We start from the raw sequence: 21,502 nt of genomic DNA, 5'->3' as shown, positions 1-21,502 counted from the left end.
CCCTCAGCCTCCACTTCTCCAGGCTAAACACCTCCAGCTCTCTCAGCCGCTCCTCATAAGGTCTGTTCTCCGGCCCCCTCACCAGCTTTGTTGCTTTTCTCTAGACTCCTTAGAACATTTCTTAGGGATTGTCTCACATTGTATTGCACTCTTGGCTCTTTGTTTCAGCAAGAGCTGGAACACCTAATGTTGATGTGTTTAAGTACAGCATCTGCTTTAACATAGCTGTGTGGGAGTAATCACTACCTTCACACATAAAGAACTTGTTGAAAATAATGTGTCCTGCTAGAATTTGCGAGATGTTTTTTCCAATATAAATTAGACATCATCTCCTCTTCCTAAATTTCCACAAAATCCTAAAAGTAGCATTCTGAGTTTCAAAGTACTGATAGTGAAAAGCAAGCAAAGTGTGCTGTGGGTAGAAGGTATCTGTGAATCTGGCACGGGAAGTCCAATGTCACCCATCTAGAGAATGAAAAGTTACAAGACTCTGGAAGCAATTTGGAGCAGATTTCAAATCTAAAACTGACATGACATCACACTAATGTTCACTTTGGTTTTTTTTTAAGCCGCTCCTCGTAAAACTTGTTCTCCAGGCCCCTCACAAGCTTCATCGCTTGTTTTTATAGCTGTGAAGTAGCCTCACAGACAGGCAGAAAACAGCAGAAATGCCACAGACCTTGTCAATAACTGCAGGTAAGTGAACACTTCTGCATAAGCAAGTGCAAATGAAACTAATGCTAACGGTGCCCCATTTGCCACTGGATGCACCCCAGGGGCAGAGAACTTGCACAGCTTCTGCTGAGGCTGGCACGGCTGTTCCAATGGAGCTACCTTGCTGCTCTTGCGGAGTGAGAGTTGTAGCCATAGCGTTTCTGGAGCAGACTGATGTTCCCCCTCCGACTCACCTCCATGGGATGACCTCAATTATAGCTCTGCTTGCTAGGTACCGCACTGTGAATTTGAACATATTCTAAAGAGGCACAACAAAGAAAAGTATGTACTCTTTATTACTGCTGATAGCTTTGTAGAAACAACCAGGTCAGCTGCTGCTGCTAGCACACAGTCTTGCTGAGATACGCGACTTGGAGTCAGGACCTGTTGGCTGCACTCATCATAGAATCATAGAATAACCAGGTTGGAAGAGATCCACCAGATTGTCTTCATGAAGCAGAAGAGAACAGAGCTCAGGCTGGGGCTTGAGCTGCCAGCAGGGCTCACAACGAAACATGCTCTGTTTAATATTTTCATTGACGATACAGACAGCGAGATCGAGAGTCCCCTCAGCAAGTTTGCAGTTGACGCCAAGCTGAGTGATGAAGTCGTCATGCCAGAAGGCTGGGATGCCATCCAGAGGGGCCTGGACAAGCTGGAGAAGTGGGGCTGTGAGAACCTGATGAGGTTCAACAAAGCCAAGTGCAAGGTCCTGAACCTGGGTCAGGGCAATCCCTGGTTTCAGTACAGGATGGGGGACGATGTGATTAAGAGTGGCCCTGCAGAGAAGGATTTGGGGTGCTGGTGGATGAGAAGCTTGACATGAGCCAGCAGTGTGCGCTCACAGCCCAGAAGGCCAACGGTGTCCTGGGCTGCATCAAAAGCAGCGTGGCCAGCAGGGTGAGGGAGGGGATTCTCCTCCTCTGCTCTGCTCTTGTGAGACCTCATCTGGAGTTCTGTGTCCAGTTCTGGAAGCCTCAATATAAGAAAGATATGGAACTGTTGGAATGGGTCCAGAGGAGACCATGACCTGGGCTGGCAGCGCTGCGAGGGGCAGAGAGACTGGAGGGAGCTGAGGAAATGGAGCTCGGTGGGGATGGGTGATACCAGAAGTGGTTACTATTACAAAAAGTGGAATATTTTGATTTAAGCGAAAGTAGAGTTAAGCCTTCATCTTTATAGCTATATCGTTTTGGAAATTAGACAGAATGTCCTTCTGATAGCATGGTTTGGGTTTTTTTTTTTCCAAAGAAAAAATTCTTTAAAAAAAAGTCATTCTTTCTGATACAAGCAACAGTTACTATTGCAAAAAGTGGAATATTTTGATTGAAGCTAAAGTAGAGCTAAGTTCATCCAAGTAACCGTATTTTTTGGAAGTCAGACAGAACGTCCCTCTGATAGCATCGGGTTTTATAGCATGTGGTTTTCAAACACTGTTTTATAGCACGTGTTTTCAGACACTGTTACACTCTTCATTCTTTGGAGATGACGATGTCTTGTGATCTGCATCTCTTCTTCTCTAGTCACCTCTGTTTGCAGCCTCTCCCCATCTCAAATGCAAGGTCAGGCAGAGCTGGCTCCAAAGCTCCAGTTAGCATGAGATTTGGCTGTTGTGAAGCTCATACTAACATTAAAATGAGTCTTTGGAAAGGAATAGAATATGCATAAGATTCTTGGGAAAACTTATCCATGTGCATGTGAGTGAGAAACCTTTTCTGTCCCAGCTCTGGTCTTGCTGCTCGGGATTGATGGAGATCACTGCCTCGTGTCGCCCAGGCCTGATAAAGGCTGCTTGCTTTTTAAAACTCCGAAAAGAGACCCAGAGAGTTTATTTGCTGGCATTTTAGGGGCAGAAGCACCGCCCCCCCCAGTGCATCCCCCGGCGCCGCCCCCGGAGCAGCTACAAGAGCAGGAGGGGGGGGGGGGCAGGACCTGCCGGAGCGACCCTGCTGAGGTATGGGGGGGCTGCAGCCTCTGGAGGGGGTGTGCAAGCCATGGGGTAGGCGTGCAGCCTCAAGAGGGGGTGTGCTGTGCTTAGGTGTAGGTGTGCAAACCGTAGCTGTAGGCGGTGCAGCGCTTAGGAGTAAGGATGCAACACATAGGTGTAGGTGTGCAGTGCTTAGGAGTAGGTGTGCAAGCCATAGGTGTGCTGTGCTTAGGTGTAGGTGTGCAAGCCATAGGTGTGCTGTGCTTAGGTGTAGGTGTACAAGCCATAGGTGTGCTGTGCTTAGGTGTAGGTGTGCAAGCTGTAGGTGGTGCAGTGCTTAGGAGTAGGTGTGCAAGCCATAGGTGTAGCTATGCAGCATTTAGAAGTAAATATGCAAGCCATAGGTGTGTAGTGCTTAGGTGTAGGTGTGCAGTGCTTAGGAGTAAGCATGCGAGCCATAGGTGTAGGTGTGCAGTGCTTAGGAGTAGGTGTACAAGCCATAGGTGTAGCTGTGCAGTGCTTAGGAGTAAGTGTGCAACCCATAGGTGTAGGTGGTGCAGCACTTAAGAGTAGGTGTGCAAGCCATAGGCGTAGCTATGCAGCGTTTACAAGTAAATATGCAAGCCGTAGGTGTGGAGTGCTTAGGAGTAGGTGTGCAAGCCATAGGTATAGGTGGTGCAGCATTTACGAGTAGGCGTGCAAGCCATAGGTGTAGCTATGCAGCGTTTAGAAGTAAATATGCAAGCCATAGGTGTAGGTGTGGTGTGCTTAGGAGTAGTTGTGCAAGCCGTAGGTGTCACATGAGGAACAGCTGAGAGAGCTGGGGGTGTTTAGCCTGGAGAAGAGGAGGCTGAGGGGAGACCTCATTGCTCTCTACAACTACCTGAAAGGAGGTTGTGGAGAGGAGGATGCTGGGCTCTTCTCCCAAGTGACAGGGGACAGGACGAGAGGGAATGGCCTCAAGCTCTGCCAGGGGAGGTTCTGGTTAGACATTAGGAAAAATCTCTTCACCAAAAGGGTTCTCTGGCACTGGCAGAGGCTGCCCAGGGAGGTGGTTGAGTCTCCATCCCTGGAGGTATTTAAAACATGGGCAGCTTAAGGGATATGATTTAGTAGTGGACAGATATGTTTGGATTCTATCTCAAAGGTGTTTTCCAACCTAGTGATTCTATGATTCAACCAGAGCTGGCTGGCTGTCATGTCCTGTATAACAGGTAGCACTGGTCATTTGAAGTCTTGTCAGCCTGGCCAGAAGGTCAGAACTTCACAGCTAGGGTGCTGGTGTCTGTAAGAGCTTTTGTCGGTGAAGTAGTTGTTTCCACTTTGTTTTAGTGGTGGGCAGCGAGAGGAGTGGGAGCTGTCACACCCTGCGCTGCCGTTATTCCTGGTGTGAGAATAATAAAGCTGTTCTTATCTCGGAGAGAAAAATAAACCACCTCTGTGGGGTAGCGGAGCTGCTTGGCAGCTGCAAGGACTAGATAAGGAATACTTGAAGCAAGCAGACATGGGAGGGGGTGATGGATCAGAGCAGCCTACAGAGCTGTGTTTGACACTCTTGAGGCTGCGAGAGGCAGACAGGGAGATAAGCAAAGGCTCCAGGGAGAAGGAGGGAAGAAGACACCCTTTGCTCTTCAAGCAACAGCCTGGTCTCTAAAGGAAATGGAAACAGAGCAGTCTGTGCCAAGTTTGGTTTGCTGTTTTACAAAGAGATAAATCACATTTAACTGAAGACAGTGCATTCAAAAGTGTGGTTGTTTTTCTCTTGAGGCTTGAATTTGGTTTGAAAGTACAGGACGTATTTGCCATGATGGGTTTCTAAGATATTAAAACTTATTAAAACTTGATACAAGTTTGTGGAAGTATTTGGAAGCAAAGGGCAGCAGTAAAACTTAACCTGCATCGCATTTTGTAGTTAATGAACTTGAAAAGCTCAGTTATTAATTTATATCTACAGTGTGTTTTCCAAGTGTGTGTGTGCATATATAGGAAGTACTTACTTTTCTTAATAATGTCTTATCTACCTGACTGCCAGTGCTGTAGATGATATCTATCCAGAATACAAATATCTCTGCAGGTGCTTCTTCAGATGTTTTAATTTGCAGTTCAATGAACCTAAAATTTCTTCTGCTACAGAAAGGATCAGATATTACAGTCTTGGAGTTTTTTTAATTGTTTGGGTTGGTATTGATATGCTATTCAGAACAAGAGATTGAAAGGGAAAAGAGAGAAACAATTCTAGAGGTAATTAATTCTTAAATGATGCCCAAACAATAAGTTTCAAAATGTGAAAAATATGAATAGCCCCTGGCAGATAACTGCAAGTAGGTGCTGCATAAAATGGGACAAATGGTGGTGCTGCAGCACTTCTGGTGTTCCTGGTAAAAGTGAAATAGAAGTAGTTACAGTTAACAGGGCAAGGAGAGGTAGGGAAAGTGAAAAATTGATAGATGTAAATCAGCAGTCATGAAATGTGCTGCTAATAAAAGGTAAACCTAGTAATAGAAAATGTGTTTATCCTCTTTAAAGGCAAAGAGGAGAGTTTTAGGCATGTGTGGAAAGAATAGTAAGTCAATATTAGACATGTACGTAGGTAAGTGTTGATGTCAAGTATTTCAGTTCCCTGCTTGAGAATAATATTTGTCTCAGCACTTTTTAATGATTGCTAAATACTTTCTGATCTGATAGTGACCACTGAGGATGCAGAACATTAAGAAGCTTTTGACATGAACAATCAATGTGCAAGATTTGTTGGCTACCCCAGTGAGTTGTCAAAAAATAGACCAAATAATGAACAGAACTAATGATTTAGGTATTGAATGATGCTCAAGGTACTAGGGAATTTCAGTAGGATAGGAAAAAAACCTGTGCTATTGTTTATCAGGGAAATTAAATGGTCTTCATTGACATTGATCATGAAAGAATGTGTTGAGCAGCTGCATCCCATTGCTTTTAAGATGTAATTAGTGTAGAATTAAAGGATGGTGCCATGATCCATGCCACTCAATGAGACTTTATGTAGATATGTGCTGCCAAATTTATCTCAAATTGTGTTTAGCTGACGCTATCATAAATATATGCAAATCTCTTAAGGCATTTGACTTGCTTCTGCATGATGCTGATTACAGCAGCAATGTTATGGACCTGATGCAATACATAAAATGGATCTCAGTTGCCCTCACCAGAAATAGGGGCCAGACCTCATCAGAAAACAATGTTTGTTTGTGGTTTTGGTTGTGAGTTTGTGGTGGTTTTGTTTTGGAATGGGAGGTGATTGTGCATCTGTTCTTGACATGATGCTACTCTAATCTTTCTTAATTTAGAAGACTATGAGCATTGTAGGGAAATACTGCAAGTACTGAAGTGGTTTGTGTCAAATGGAGAGACTTCTAGAAACCAACTTTGATCATGTGCTAGGCTAGATGCGTTTCAGCAACACTCATTTTAACATGGCTCAGTGGAAAGTCACAGCTAGGAGCTATGAATATAGGTCACTCGGAGAGAGGAGACTGGATTTTGGAAAGCATTGACTCAGAAAATGATTTAGAGCTCTGATGTATTACCAGTTGAGCATGAAATTGCAGTACAATGCAGTGGCTTATGGAATAAATGCTATCTTTGGGTAGCTTAGCAGGGTTATGTTATTACCGCAATATAGTAGTAGAGGAACAATTACAGGAATATTATGTCCTGTTCTGGGGACTGTTTTTAAAAATGATGCTGCCAAGCTGGAAAGCCAGTAAGACAGCCAGAAAATGGCTATAGCTCTGGCTAGCATAACTTCCTGAAGGGACCAAGGTAAAGGGTGTGCTTAGTCTTTACACTTCTGTGGTGTTTAAGATGTTTGGAAGATGTTTGGCCTCTTCTCCCAAGTGACAGGGGACAGGACAAGAGGGAATGGCCTCAAGCCCCCCCAAGGGAGGTTCAGGCTCGACATAAGGAAAAAATTCTTCACTGAAAGGGTCATTGGGCACTGGAACAGGCTGCCCAGGGAGGTGGTTGACTCGCCTTCCCTGGAGGTGTTTAAGGTGCGGGTGGATGAGGTGCTGAGGGACATGGTTTAGAAATTGGTGGGAAGGGTTGGACTCGATGATCCGGTGGGTCTCTTCCAACCTGGTGATTCTATGATTCTAAGATTCCTTTTGCAGCTGTTGGAATGGGTTCAGAGGAGGCTACAAGGATGATCAGAGGACTGGAGTACCTCCAATATGAAGATAGACTGAGAGAGTTGGGGTTGTTCAGCCTGGAGAAGAGAAGGCTCTGAGGAGACCTTCTAGCAGCTTCCAGGGCCTGAAAGGGCTACAGGAAAGCTAGGGAGGGACTGTTTACAAAGGCTTGTGGTGATAGGACGAGGGGCAATGGGTATAAACTGGAGAGGGGCAGATTTAGACTAGACATAAGGAGGAATTTCTTCATGATGAAGGGGATGAGGCACTGGTCCAGGTTGCCCAGGGAAAGTGTGGCTGCCCCATGCCTGGAGGTGTTCAAGGACGGGTTGGGTGGGGCTTTGAGTAGCCTGGTCTGGTGGGAGGTGTCCCTGCCCATGGCATGGGGGTTGGAACTAGATGGGCTTTAAGGTCTCTTCCAACCCATACTACTCTATGACTCTGTTATTTAGTGGAAAGAGAACATGAGATTCAAAAGCTGAACACAAAACTAGACATATTTTAGGGAAACTTTTTACCGAGGACATAGGAATGACTCGCTTTGGAATTCATTGGGTTTTTTTCTGATGTGTTATTTTCAAAGTCTTGGTATTCTTTCAAATGAGCTGTCTAACTCAACCAGAAGTTATGGACTTGATGTGGATTTACCCTTGGTAGAACCTCATGGGCTGTGTTATGGGAGAGAACAGGCTGAATAATCATAAGGAGCCCTTTGAGAGGCAGATGTAGTTAGTGAGCGAGGAAGAGGAAGGAGGGAAGGAGAGATTGCAAAAGGAGATGTTGTGGTGACAGGTTGAGTTAGTCCCTTCACCACAGAAGGCCTGGGGACCTGTTAGTGGGACCCAACCTTCCTGAGGGTCTAGGCTTATCTAGGAGAAGTGAGGCAACTGTTCAACCCTCCTAAAAGGGAGGCTGGAGCAGCACTGGTGCCATGGGAAGAGATTGAACCAAGTGCATCTGGGATCTGTTATCATCATTCTGCTTTAAATTTTGACTCTGGAATGTTTTGTTTGCTCATATGCTCCTTACCCTTTGTTTGTTACCTGTGCCCTCTGCTTTCCCTCTGCCCTTTCATGTTAGGTCACTCTTGTTGCTATTGTCACCTTTGCTTTTGTCTAAATGCTATGATAGAAGATATAGCAAGACACCTCAGCAGTCAGTTGTCACTTTGTTTTTTGAAGGCCTGCTCAGAATAGAATTTGGATAAATAACTTTATCTTTTTGCCTTATTTTATGTAATATATATAATGGTCTGCCATGTAAATATAATGACACCAAAGCTTGTTTCTAATAAGCTGTAGTTTTCAGTTACACGCTTTACCGTGCCTTATGTTTCACAATATACCTTTCTGTGGCCTTCAGTGAAGTCTGATAGGTACTGGAGCTTCGTATTTGTTCTTTAAAAAGCAAACAGCCACTCCTAGTCTTTAATTGTCCATGTGAAACAAAACAACTGCTCTAGCTTGAGCTCTTTTGTTAATATACAGATTGCTGTGATGTTCTCAAAACCTTATTAATTTTTTGTAAGCTGAGCTCCCACAAGCATGATTGTTGTTTCTTGACCCAGGCTAATAAAGAAGTGATGCTGTGGAATGGGAGACCTCATGGGAGACTTGCTGCTTTTTGCATGCTGGTTCTGCATAATGCAGCTTCTCCACTGGTTTTGTGACAAATGAGGGTCACCACTACATGAGCCATGGGGCCATATACGTGTAGCCTGTGCTGTATTATATCCTGTATTAATCTGTAGAGGTAAATTTGCACCTACTGGAATTACTGAAAAGGCTTGGTGGAACTGTACTTATTCACAGCACAGCCTCGATGTGCAGGAAAGGAGTAAAATACTGGATATTCCTCTTAGCGCTACTGAGTATTTTTTTTGGTTGCAGATGTGAGTGAGGACGAGAAAAACGGCATAGAATTTATGAATATTTATTTTTAAAAAAACCCTAATATTTCCTTCCAGATTATAAAAACACTTAAGGTACTACAAGACTGGGATATATCACTGGCTATTCTAGTGGTAAGTAGCCAATAATAAGTTCCTTGGTGAACTGCTGTGTAAAGAGGGTTGCAGTCATAGAAACAGTGAATATGGGTACATTTTGTGATTTTTACTCTTGATCATGATTTATTTAGAGCTCTGTACAAGGAACCATGGAGCCTTTTCCAAAAGCCTCCTTGGAAGCTGGGCATACAACTTCACAAATGCAGTGTTATGTCAACAGTGATAGTACTGAGTGGGGATCTGAGCGTACGGAGAACACTTTGCTATACTCAGGGTTCATTTCTTCTTCTGGTTATTTAGGGCAATGTGTCTGTATTTCAAGAAGAAGAAAAATGTGGTTTTCATGGAGTGGCTTTTTGAAGAGTAGGAGAAAAATATGGTAATTAATGTATTTGTCTGGCCTATTCAGGCATTTGCCTGCCTAAACAATGATAGAATTCTACTGGAATACCACAATATTAATGTATTTTATTGGAAAACAAAATAATCGCATTTTAATTAGTTTAATTGTCATAGAATCATAGAATAACCAGGTTGGAAGAGACCCACCGGATCATTGAGTCCAACCATTCCTATCAAACACTAAACCATGCCCCTTAGCACCTCATCCACCCGTCCCTTAAACACCTCCAGGGAAGGTGACTCAACCACCTCCCTGGGCAGCCTCTGCCAGTGCCCAATGACCCTTTCTGTGAAGAATTTTTTCCTAATGTCCAGCCTAAATCTCCCCTGGTGGAGCTTGAGGCCATTCCCTCTTGTCCTGTCCCCTGTCACTTGGGAGAAGAGCCCAGCACCCTCCTCTCCACAACCTCCTTTCAGGTAGTTGTAGAGAGCAATGAGGTCTCATTCTGTCTGCAGGAGCCCTTTTATTTGTATGTTGCCAGCAGACTTGCAGGTTTTATAATGTCACACACTGTGATGGAAGCCTTCGGTCAAACAGAGGAAGGAGCTGTCTTGCAACTGAGGCCGTCACTTATTTCCTATAGCTGTTTATATTCTTCAAATATGCTAAAAATAATCTCACCGAATTTCTTGCATCAATTTGCATATGCTGATGTACCAAACTAGTATTGCTAAGTTTATATAGAAGCTAGATCTCTTTAAAGTGAAATTAAGGAAGCCCTTTCTAAGGCATGCACTGACTTTTGAGGAATAAGACATGTAGCTCTTGCTCAGACTTCACAGAAGTATCTCTTAGGTAGTTAGCAAGAGCATTAACAGCTACTAATGAATTCCAAGTTTTGTATGCATCTTAAAAGTGGCAGTGAATTAGAGATGTTTACTGATAATAGAGGATTAAAAGAGTTCAACTGTGGTACTTGCACACATTTGAAGTCTACAAGATAGTTGTGCCTCAACAACATAAGACTCCTGAGGGCAAGATTTGAAGACACAGTGGTAGAATGAAAATAATTGTACTGAGGGAAAACCAGAAAATGGCAGGTTTTAAATGTCAAGGGTGGTTTTTTTTTTATGTGGCTGAAACTGAGACTGAGTTTAGTCATATGAACTCTGCTCCTCTGACCCCTCTGCCCCATACTGGTCTTAGGTGAGATGCATTTTGGATTACAATAAATCCGTATAAGTGCTCTCTGACATATTAAAATGCACTTGCATAAGCCAAAGGGGAATTTAAACAGATTAATCTAATTCACTGGGGCAGTATGCATTTCGTGGGTGTAAGCATTCATGCCAAGTGAAATACCTGAAGCACCTATGTTTACTAGAAGAAAATTACTTCTTAGGTTAATGAATTAAGACTGCATTTTGTTCACTATATTTAGTTGTAAATATTTACCTTTTCTTCAGTGGTTTGCAAAATAACAAGTGCATTTGTTATTTCTCTAGCTGCCATAAGACTTCTGTGACTAGTGGGCTAATGCTGTTTGTAGCAGTTGTAGAAAAGGCTTTATTTGGGATGTTAGTTGTGATTTATCCTACCCATCTTTCTTGCGCTGTCTTCAACAGGAAACTGGCATAGGCAAAAAAACCTGTGAACAGTTTTAGGAAACATGCTATGGCTGGGAATGTAGCTAAAACCCCAGTAAAACAACGGAAAAAACTTACTCCTCCAGAAAACAAGAGGTAAGTGTGAACTTTTACTAAATAACTTAATTATACTGTGGTATACCTTTATTAAAATGCAGCTTGGAAATGTTAATTCTTTCCTAACTTTTCATTCCTGTTTGGAATGAAAAATATGCATTAGGAGAAATACATAAATGGCATGGAAGAAATTAGTCTTTCTTATATAAAATACCAGAAAACAAATAGGAGTGACAATATACATTAATTAGCCAGCCAGTGCTCAAAGACTTCAACAGCATTTTCTTGACTGGCATGAGGTCTTAGGTGCTGATGCAAGCAGGACTAAGCCAGTGATGGGCACTGCTTTGCTTTTCTTCAGGGAAGTGAGAGACTTACATACAAAAAGTATAAAGCATAAAGACTGAACTGTTGTAATCTCTATCACCTGCAGAGCATGTAATAAATCCTGTCTTCTAGTTATTTCAAGTACCACATCTATGTTAGAAAGCATGCAGGGAAACCTGTGTAAAAGTGGTATCCAACTTGTTATAAGCAAATAGTAGTTATTTGTGTTTTCCTGCTGATGGTCGGGTCTCTATTCCTCGTTTGTCTTGCTGTTAGTTCTTATTCCAGTATTTAGTGGTTCTGGACCCAAGAGCTGCTTCAGTACTGCTAATGGAAGAATAAGCAGAGCACAGTTCTGGTCTTGTCAAATTATGACGCATGGTGTGATTTAATGCTTTTAGTGTTACAAATGTAGGTAAAATATTGATTGTTCAGGAATTTAGCAACAGCTGTAGCATAGGATGTGTTTTTTTTTTTTGTGTTGCAGTGGTCACAGAGAAAGAAAACAAAATACTGAAAAAGAGAAAGATGAGACAAAATCTTCTGTTCTTAAGGAGACAAGGCCTTCAGAGAAGTCCAAAGCATCTGTACTGGCTTCCAGAAGTTCCAATAGCGTCCCTATTTCTAAAAAGCTGAAAAAGCAGCGTACTTGTAGTGAAAAGTACCAAAGTACAGTTTCTGAGTCTCAAAGAGAATGTGATAATAAAGAAGGTAGCAGCAGTAGTTCTATGCATGCTTCCCAGGATACCGATCCTCAAGCTAAAGAAAGAGGCTTTGAAGAGAGAACCTCCACAGACAGCAGGAAAGTTTCTGAAAAGCAGCATTCCTCTGTAGCCAATAAAGACTCATCACCTGTGAAGGAAAAGCCTAGTAAGAATGCTTCCAAACAGAGAAATCCTAAGCATGTGAAGAAGCCAAATCAAAAGCCTGTTATAAAATCCAAAGCTGAATCATCTAGTGATGAAGAATTTGAGCCCCCTACTATGTCTTTTGAATCTTACCTTAATTATGATCAGGTTACCAAAAAAAGAAAGAGGAAAGCTTGTTCTACAGGTGAGCAGCCAAAGAAGTGCAGTAAACAGAACAAGAGTTCATTACCACAAAAGACTTCAGAATTTTCTCATGCAAAAGAAAGGGAGGAAGAGGTGAAAAAATGTGAGGCTGGTCAGTCAGAAACTCCTAATAAAAAGGTAATCCACTGCACGGTTGAGATAATAGCAAATAAACTGCAGGTGAATAAGTGCTTTGGGCTCTATTTTCAGTGAAATTCAGCTGTATTTTAAGCAAAAGGTTGCCTGGCTGTGGCTTATCAGCTACATTGTGATTGCTAATAATTGTAATAAGAAAAGATTGTTTATTGCATACTGGCAGTTTGCAGTTGACTTGTATATTTAGGATGATTTCCAGTATGGCAATAGTCTTTGAGCCACATAGCTGATCTACTACTTCCCTTTGCAAAGATGTCCCCTTCTTCCATTCTTGAGCAGGCTGGTTTGTGTCTGTAGCATCTCTTTGTGTATGGCCCAGTCATTTGTCAAGTGCTGTGGTTCTTTGATAGCGAATGTTAAAGGGTCTGCAGTGGAACTGAACCTTCCTCTTTTAACACATTGAAGTAAACCACAATGCTGCATATAAAGCCAGCTTACACATGTTCATAATGCAAACTATCCTATTCCCTTGAAATGGGAGAAGCTAAAGTAGCTCCTCTGAGCCAAGGTAGCTCTAAATGTGCATGTTAATTAGACCTTTTAAATGAAGCCTTTTTGTGCACTGGGAGTTGGAAGTCTGTTCAGTCTTCTATCTTTACTGTGATGTGAAAGCTTCAGGCTTTATTAATTGTGGAAGATTGAGATCCGAATGTGGTATCTTCTGTCCCAAATGTAGAAATATCAATGTAGAGGCTTGCGTGTGATACTCTAGCATAAGCTGTTTGAGGAGAAATCTTGGATGTTCAAGCAGTCATGGAAGGTTATTTAAGATACTCAAATGAAGTTCAGGGAGGTGCAAGTTTTGGACTCTAAGTGCCTGGCTTACAACACAAAACCCAATTTAGATGTTGTACATAATGCCAAGCATTTATAAGAAACCTGTTCTTATTGGAGTGCTGCATCTTTAAATCCCTTTTTAAGGGATTGTCTGTAAAAAAAAAAACCCAAAACATTTAGGCTAAATGGCATATCCGGCACAATATAGGAGATTTAATAGGACCTGGTGTAAAGCTGCTTCTTATCTTCCGAGAAGGCATTTAGTTTGCCTTTAAACTTTTAGTTGTGGTTTTGTCATCTTGTGGTTTTGTCTCCTTCACTGCACACCTCTAACCTCAATAGTGATTTATCTGAAAGCCTGTTAGCTGAGCACATCCAATCTGTTCTTTAATCTCTTTTTATGCACTGATGGCAGATATCCCATGAAGTTCCTTTTGTGGTATAGTCTTGTGAGTAGAGTTTGAAAGGGTACACTGAAAAGTAATCCAGTGAGAAAATTTTAGTGCGGAGAAACAATAATTCTAGTTATCCTAGTTAACTCTGGGGCTTGTCTAAGGGTGTGGTTGGGTTTTTTTGGAGTTTTTATTTGAGGTAAACACAAATTTGTAATGTTAAAACTGTTTCCTTGACTGTGTACAGGCCAAGATGTCATCCCTCCAAGATCTTCTTAATACTCCACTGCCTAAATTTCTGACAGGCATCTCAATCTCTTCTCCCCCATATGCTGCAGACTTTAAAGGCAAGTAGCATGCAATGCTGATAAATGTAAAATACTCTGGTTTTACAGCTCTGTGTAGAGATGTCTATCCCATTTGCTAATAATCTGTATTATTTCTCATATGTAGAAATCATTAGCTGAAGGTAGTTATAAAGGCTTCTCTCTTATAGCTTGCCAGATAAAGAAATGCTGCAGAAAGTTCCCACAGATGTAGAGGAAGCGCAGATCAGGTGATAATTCTACAGGTTCCATTTGTCTTTATTCCTTTGCCTGATAGCAGACAAAGCCTTAGTAGAAATTATCATAGATAAAACAAATACAGGAAGCACTAGGTGTAGCTTCAGTGTAGGAACTTGCTAGCATCGTTAGAAGCAGGTGACACAAAGTGCCAGTGGTTCTCCTAGCAGCTCTTGTGAGGGTTTAGTGGTTTCATATCACTCTGGTCTTGAAACATCACTGTTATTGCAGCTTTGTGCTTCTCTAGGATAAGTCAGAAAGATCAATAAGGTGCAGCAGACTGATAACAGAGTAATCTAGAGGTGGATACAGATCATACAGTCCTGACCTAAATAATTTAATGGTGGTTTGAGCTCATGTGCAACGTATGCGCTGTCTTGGTGTTAGGTGCTGATGAATGGACTTCTGTAACGTGTAGTACCTGTAAGGACCCAAAACTTCAATGCAGTAACTTTGCATTTCAAGAAAAAGTAATACACATCTATTCTACCAGCTGTGTTTCTCTCAAAGCTGAATGTTTAAAGCATTGTGAAGTGTCAGGAGGTAATGGAAACCCTTCCCAATGTCGTCTTTGCAGTTTCTGTAGCACCTGTTGTTGCAGAAGCACCCCAGCAAGTCAGTGAGACGGGTCAATTCACAGGACGGAGACTGAACTCTAAAATGCAAGTTTATTCTGGCTCTAAACCAGTCAGTCTTACAAAGATGCTTACGCTGTATGAACACTGCATCCGTGTGCTCCAAAATAATATTGATTGTGAGTATTTTAAGGGTTTTGTAGCAGGCTGTGCCTGCAGGTGTATTGGATTTCTTTTTTTTTTTAATGCCAAAAACTTGCCTACAGAAAGATATAGTCCTACAAGTGATGACTCCAAATGTGTTGAAAGGCACTTAAAATGGATTTTAAAATGTAGTTTTTGAAAGCTTATCTTTTTTTAAAGTTGCAATTTTAGTTAAAATATTATGTCCTATAAATTATAAGAAGCCTCCTTATTTTTTTCTGCCTCAAAGGTATTTGATCAGGACATTGTTTATTCCCTTTTGCAGGCTGGGAGGGAAGTGATGGGGCAATAGCTATTGAAAGATGCTTTCTCTGTTGTCAAATATAAATGCCAGTCGGCATGGAACTGCTGTTTTATAAGCATTTTCATAGCATGACTTCAAAACATGTGTCCTGTTAGTGCTTGTTGAAATTAACTTGCATTTTTATTCTTAAACTGTTAGAGTGGTTTCACCCATTGAGAAAAGAAATGAAATACTTAAAGTACTATCCTTTTTTGTAGCGCTACGTGAAGTAGGAGGTGTGCCCTTTGAAATTCTTGAGCCTGTGCTAACACGTTGCACACCAGAGCAATTGTTTCGGATAGAGGAATATAATCCGGTAAATTCTGCCGTGTTAAATTCAGGGAACCACGGAGGACATGAGGCATATTTTTCTGCCTTCTATTTATTCTCCATGGGCTACGCTGGTTCTCTATCTTGCATACTTATTTCTTTTAATTCAGCTGTCATTATCAAGGCTCCCTTTCTCAAGGGTCAGGATTTAAAGCATTGTGGAGAGTTATTACTGATGGCTACATGAAAGCCAATGTGTGTAGTAAAGTGTATCTCTTCCAAAAAATAAGAAACGAAATGCCAAGACTGCAATATTTACCACTGAAATAGCTGGGAAAGTCATAATAGAACCAACTGTTTTCAATTGCAAACTTAAGGCTGCAAAGCAAACCGATCAAGAAGTATCTGGGGTGAAGTCACCATCTCTGTGTGGGTCTGTCACACTCCGTGTTGGCGTTACCTGTGAGAGTGCACGCGGTGGGTTTTGTTCTGCACCTTTCTCCACTGGGGGATTGGGCTTTGTCTACAGGCTCAGTCTGGAAAGTGTTATTTTTCAATCTTTGATTTAAGATATCTTGTGTTGAAACTAGACATTTACAGAAGAGTCTGACCACTTGTGGAAGAAACATTGCCAGAGAGATTTTAAAAACGAGAGCCTCCTAGAATATGAGTCTTGGCGTGAGATGTACTTGAGGCTGTTCAATGAGAGAGAAGAAAAACTGAAGATGCTTACAAAAAGTATTCTTTCAGCTCAATCTGAGAAACCAAAAGGTAAAATATATATGGTTAGCTTTTCCACTAACAAAATGCAGTCTCTTCTGCTGTTCTTGAAACTTAACTGTGTAGGGTTTAGTGATTTATTTGCACTAAGCACTAATGCTTTATCTCTAGAAGAAGATGTCAAGAAAGAACACTTTAGAATTTAATAAAAAATGAATACACACAGTAATACAATACACTAGTGCATAATACTTGCAGCATACAGTAGACAAATCTAACCTTACTGGTGAGTCAGAGGATTCTAAGAAACTTTGTGAAGAGTATGAATGTAGTTACAGATACCAAAGTTAATGTAAAGAAATGCTGTATGCAGTCTGTATGTCATTTGCCATGATTCACTTACAGCTTTGGTACCAGATTCTGCTTTTCTGAATTACATTTTCCCCTGATTTAAACATAAAAATTGCTGCACAACCATATTATCAACTGAGCTTGGAATATAGAGGATATGTGACTTTTCTTTCGCCCACTTTGCTTCTTGTTTCTGTATTAGGCAGGCAAGTAAAAATGGCTTATATGACCAGTGCGGCAAAACCACCAAGGGACATCCGCCGACAGCAAGAAATCTATGGGACAGCAGGACCTGTCACCCAACTTCATCCAACAGAGAAGTGCAAGCAAGTGTTCTGTACTACACTTGGACATTTAGATGTCTTTGTCAGCTTGCTGGCAGAGTAATTTAAGTTATACATGGCTCTCTATTTTCCTTTTTTTAAAACAGCTAGTAGCTGGAGACAAACTTGCCTTTTAAGTCTTATGTGCTCCCCTACTATGCCTGTGCTGTCATCACACATTTCTCCAAAGTGCCAGTGGTGAATTCAACCTCCTAGCTAGACAGTGACTGGACACTGTTTTTTTTTTTTTTTTTTCCAGATTACATTAATACCACTTGACATCCTGGGGAGATTCCAGTGTTGATGTTTTGTGTTTATAAACCTGCCCAGTAGCCTCGTGTGTTCCCTTGCTTTCATAAAATCCCAGTCAACTGTCCAGAATCATATAGCTGACCAGAGTGGGTCTCCATAACCTTTAATACTCTTGATTGTAGGTTTCTGCCTTGGCAGCTTTTAAAAGAGCATCTGGAGCAGTCTGTAGCAGTAGCCAACACTAATCGCTGGAGAAACATAAAACTAGGATTTCTCAGATGTTTCCTTTGTACTGCACAAAGCCAAATCCTCTTTGTGATATCTTAGTTCAGAGTAGTTCAACAGCCACGAGAACCAAAGTTGAGATGTGGTGTGTTTCCTACCATTCCTGCCAGTCCAGTGAAGTCCCTTGTAGCCAAGAGGATGGCTGCAGATGAGATGAACCAGCTGCAACATCAGGATGGTCTAAAATGGAAGCCTAAAGTCATAGATTTCAATCATAAACCTCCTAGTCAGGGGCACTAAAAATCCTGGAGGAAAAGTCTGCAATTCTGCTGCATGGAATTGATGTAAATTAGTTGTTAGTCTGTGTTCTGCCACTAGAACTGGCTACAGTTCTCCATAAATATCAGTTCCCATGTGCATCTTTTAATGGCTTTCTAAAGAAGCTTTAAATTAACTCTAAAGCTACCTCTTCCCTTCTCAACTGTTTTGTGACAGAGTGCTGTTTTTTATGGTTTGAGTAACTGTTCTTGTCTGAAAGAAAAATCGGCAGTTTGATTCAGAAGCACCATGTGGGCTGATGAGTCCACATGCCAGCAATTGGACCATAAAATCTTGGATAGTATTCATACTGCCTGAAGGTCAGTATCTTCAGCTGTGTGGTCACTTGATCTGCTGTGGCTGCTGGTGAGCATGCTGCCCTCCCTTGTCCCCGTTGCCTTCAGTTATTTCCATGTTTGCGTAACTGCTCTGCAACTAGCGCTTTTAAATGTCCCTCTGGGGATGTGGCAGGTGGAACGTTTTTCATTAATATGAATTAGGGAGAAGTTACACAGATTGACAAATCATAGAATGGTTTGAGTTGGAAGGAAGCTTAAAGATCTTCTGATTCCAGCCCCCCTGCCATGGGCAGGGACACCTCCCACCAGACTAGGCTGCCCAAAGCCCCATCCAACCTGGCCTTGAACACCTCCAGGGATGGGGCAGCCTCAGCTTCCCTGGGCAGCCTGGGCCAGTGTCTCACAACGCTCATTGTGAAGAAATTCTTTCTAATGTCCAATCTAAATCTTCCCCCTCCAATTAATAGCCATTTGCCATTCCCCCTAGTCCTATCAGTATATGCCTTTGTAAAAAGTCCGTCCCTGCTCACAAATATGTGAGTGCATAGTGACAGATAGCTGAGAACAGGCTGCCCAGGGAGGTGGGCACCTTCCCTGGAGAAGTTTAAAGGACGGGTGGATGAGGTGCTGAGGGGCATGTTTTAGTGACTGATGGGAATGGTTGGACTTGATGATCCAGTGGGTCCTTTCCAACCTAGTGATTCTATGATGAAACTTAAGCTGTTGCAAATGTGTAGCAAGACTGACTTAGTAGAGCTGAACATGTCAGGAGAGTCATTTTAAGTTGCTTCTGGTCTGATGCTGCAGCGCGTGCTGTTGTGCTGAGTAATTGTTTGGTCTTAAGCACAAGAACAGGATAACTGAACTGACCTGGGGGTTTATTGATGGGGAGGGTGAGAACCCTACAAAACCACAGGAAAGTGTCTCCTATGAATTTCAGGAGCCCGACTTAGTTGAACAGCCTTGACTTTCTGCTCCTGATTTGGTGGTATGGGGCAGGAATGACAGCCTGAGTAAAGGGACTTCTTATGATCAGCTTGTAAAACATCAGATATGATGATATAATAGTTGCATCATGAGGTGATTAAATTAGGAGGCTTCTCCCTCTAATATTGCTGTTTTCAGTGAAAAGGTAGTCCCCCACCAAGGTAGCAGCTTAAGGCACTTGAGTCAGGCTTTTGCTTTCAGTTGCCTTGTGAGTGGTTATATCTGTATTGTGACAGACCAACCTTCCAGTTTAGGTACTTCAAGAGCATTAGTGTAAATGTCCTTTCTGCTCCAGTAATCTCTGGACCAGTAACTGCATGATGTACCCCAAGCCCTGCATGTTTTTTTTCTCTGAGCCATGATAAATTAGGAAGGACTGTTGTGAGAGAGAAGTCACAAGAGGATCATTGCTTTGCTCTATTGGGTAACAAGTTTGTTTAGGCACGATGAGTTTAATTTTATTGCTTTGACCACATCCTCTGAAAAGCTGTTGGTTTTGCAGGTAGTAGAACTTGTGTATCTGAGATCTTCACTTAAACAGCTGTTTTTGCAGGAGCTATAAAGGTCCTATGGAAGACGTACAGATCCCTAACAGGCTGTTGTTTGCAGCCCAGGGTGCAGCAGTACTCAATAAGTGGCAGCAGACGTCAGACTGGCTCTGAGATGTACAAGGCTGCCCAGATTGGTGCTATTATGCTGACACTTCAATGTTGTGTTGGTTTAACTGTCTTTAGCAATAGGCATCAACTCTGTATCTGTGACTGCTCCAGTCTTTGTCCTGTTGATTGAGGATCCCAACCTAATATTTAGGGCTAGTTACTATGCCTTTTCCTAGGAATTCCTACTTTAAAAAAAACCCCAAAAACTTGTGTAATGTTGCTTTCATTTTCTGGCAGAGAGTTAGTTAGTAGTTCAGCTGTGTTCAAAGAGAAAAATAAACACACAGGAAAGTAGAACACAGGGCATTATGTACCACCATGGTGTGTTGCTAACCATTTTGATCTCTCACAAATTCTCATAATTTAATTTTAAAGACAAGATGCATTAAATCAAATTTTTACAAGAATGGAAATGGACTATTGATCACCTGATTTCCCTTCTCACCTGAATTATCCTGTAATTGTTATATATATCACAGAATTGATTTCTTAAAGTACGGTCTTTAAAATGTAAGGTCTTAGATGCTCACGTTCAGGTTTATTTCTTCTGAAATGAGCCAGAGAAAATGGTAGTTTCATATCAAAAGCTAACTTCTTATTTCCTTCTTTTAAAAGGACAAGGATTGCTGAAAACAGAGACAGAAATAATGCATCAAATCCAACCCCAGCTAGCAACAGTGGAAACTCTGGCTCAAGCCTAGTGACTCAAGATGGAAAGAAGCCAGTAAAAAGTAAATGAAGTTTCCTAAGATTATCATGATAATTGTTTTAACTTGCTGTGTACTCATATGCTTAATATTATGCTAATACAGCTTCAAGTCACTCACAGCTGTAATACTAACTGGTCTTTTTGTTGTTGATGTTGAAGAAGAAATTGCACCAATCATGAGGAAATCTTTGAAGGCGTTCAAGAGCAGAGTTGGACGACGATAATATGAAGCTGCGAACTGGAAGCTTATGTGACTATTTGTATATTATGCTACAGCTAATTGAAGTAATGACAATGTAAGCATTTGCCTTTGCTCAAATAGCTATGAAACTTCAGAGGGGCAAATGATTTGCTACAAAAATTGGAATATCTGACTCCTTTTCATGCTGTTGCTTTCTTATTAATGGATGAGGAAGATAAAATTGAAATAAGGTCAGTACACATTAATGATAAATCATTTAGTATGAACTGTTATAGGTGCTGTCTTTATCAATTTATGTACATGTTTGCATACGCTTTTTATGGAAGCACTTAAACTGTTGGTGTATTTTGTGGGAGTTAAATTTACCTCTTAGAGCTGCAAGGTGTGCTTGGATACAGCTGCAAAGAGGTCTCTGTCTCTATTACAAATGTGTTTTGGAAACTTGGTGTATTTTTTTCACTGAAAATTTTGCTAGGGAGACTTCTTTATCTTTCTTTTTGTGAAAACATGATGTAGTTGGGTTTTAGGCTTTCCTTTTCCAGAAAGAGAAGACTATTTATAAGATGTTCATGGAGCTTGACTTCTGACTTGCTGGAAGTGGGTTGTGAAACATCCTTACTCAGGTCACCAAATGCTTTTCAGTTCGTTTACTTGACTCAGGCAACGTGCCTTTAAAGGAGAGGTAGGAGATGATGTCTAAATTGCTTTTTTAAAGTGGGATTTATATTCTGCCATGGTAAATAGGACAGGCCATGACAGCAAGTTAATGAAAAATCATGTGTTATTCAGAACCTCTGTCTAGATGGGACGTTTCTGGTACAATAATTAAAACCAGGCCTGTCCTTTTGTTGTACCATGTAAAGGCATTAAGTCCTTGTGTGGGAGATAGTATTTTGGAAATGAGCAGAAGGGAAGGAAACCAAGAATGTCCTCAGTTTTGATGCTACGGTCATCTTGAACTCATGCAGAATAATCCATTGAAGCGTGGAGATGTGAGAAC

General features: G+C 41.6%; 2 protein-coding genes across 2 annotated transcripts in view; one reads left to right on the top strand and one right to left on the bottom strand.

Moving 5' to 3' along the window:
* Positions 1–21,502, bottom strand: part of KLHL31 (kelch like family member 31) — a 243,792-nt gene that overhangs the window by 18,438 nt on the left and 203,852 nt on the right. The window lies entirely within an intron of this gene.
* Positions 669–21,495, top strand: LOC138717622 (elongin-A-like). The gene is given in 14 exon segments (XM_069851194.1): positions 669–696; positions 1,263–1,436; positions 2,439–2,668; positions 8,771–8,827; positions 10,781–10,798; positions 10,800–10,897; positions 11,673–12,375; positions 13,810–13,909; positions 14,703–14,879; positions 15,406–15,503; positions 16,048–16,228; positions 16,731–16,860; positions 20,213–20,322; positions 20,463–21,495. Coding segments are annotated over 14 exon segments (2,166 nt in total). The 3' UTR covers positions 20,525–21,495.

This window comes from Phaenicophaeus curvirostris, chromosome 2 (genome assembly GCF_032191515.1).
Source record: "Phaenicophaeus curvirostris isolate KB17595 chromosome 2, BPBGC_Pcur_1.0, whole genome shotgun sequence".
NCBI lineage: Eukaryota > Metazoa > Chordata > Aves > Cuculiformes > Cuculidae > Phaenicophaeus > Phaenicophaeus curvirostris.
The sequence above is the reverse complement of the archived record's forward strand: the minus strand, read 5'-3'. Positions and strand labels throughout refer to the sequence as shown.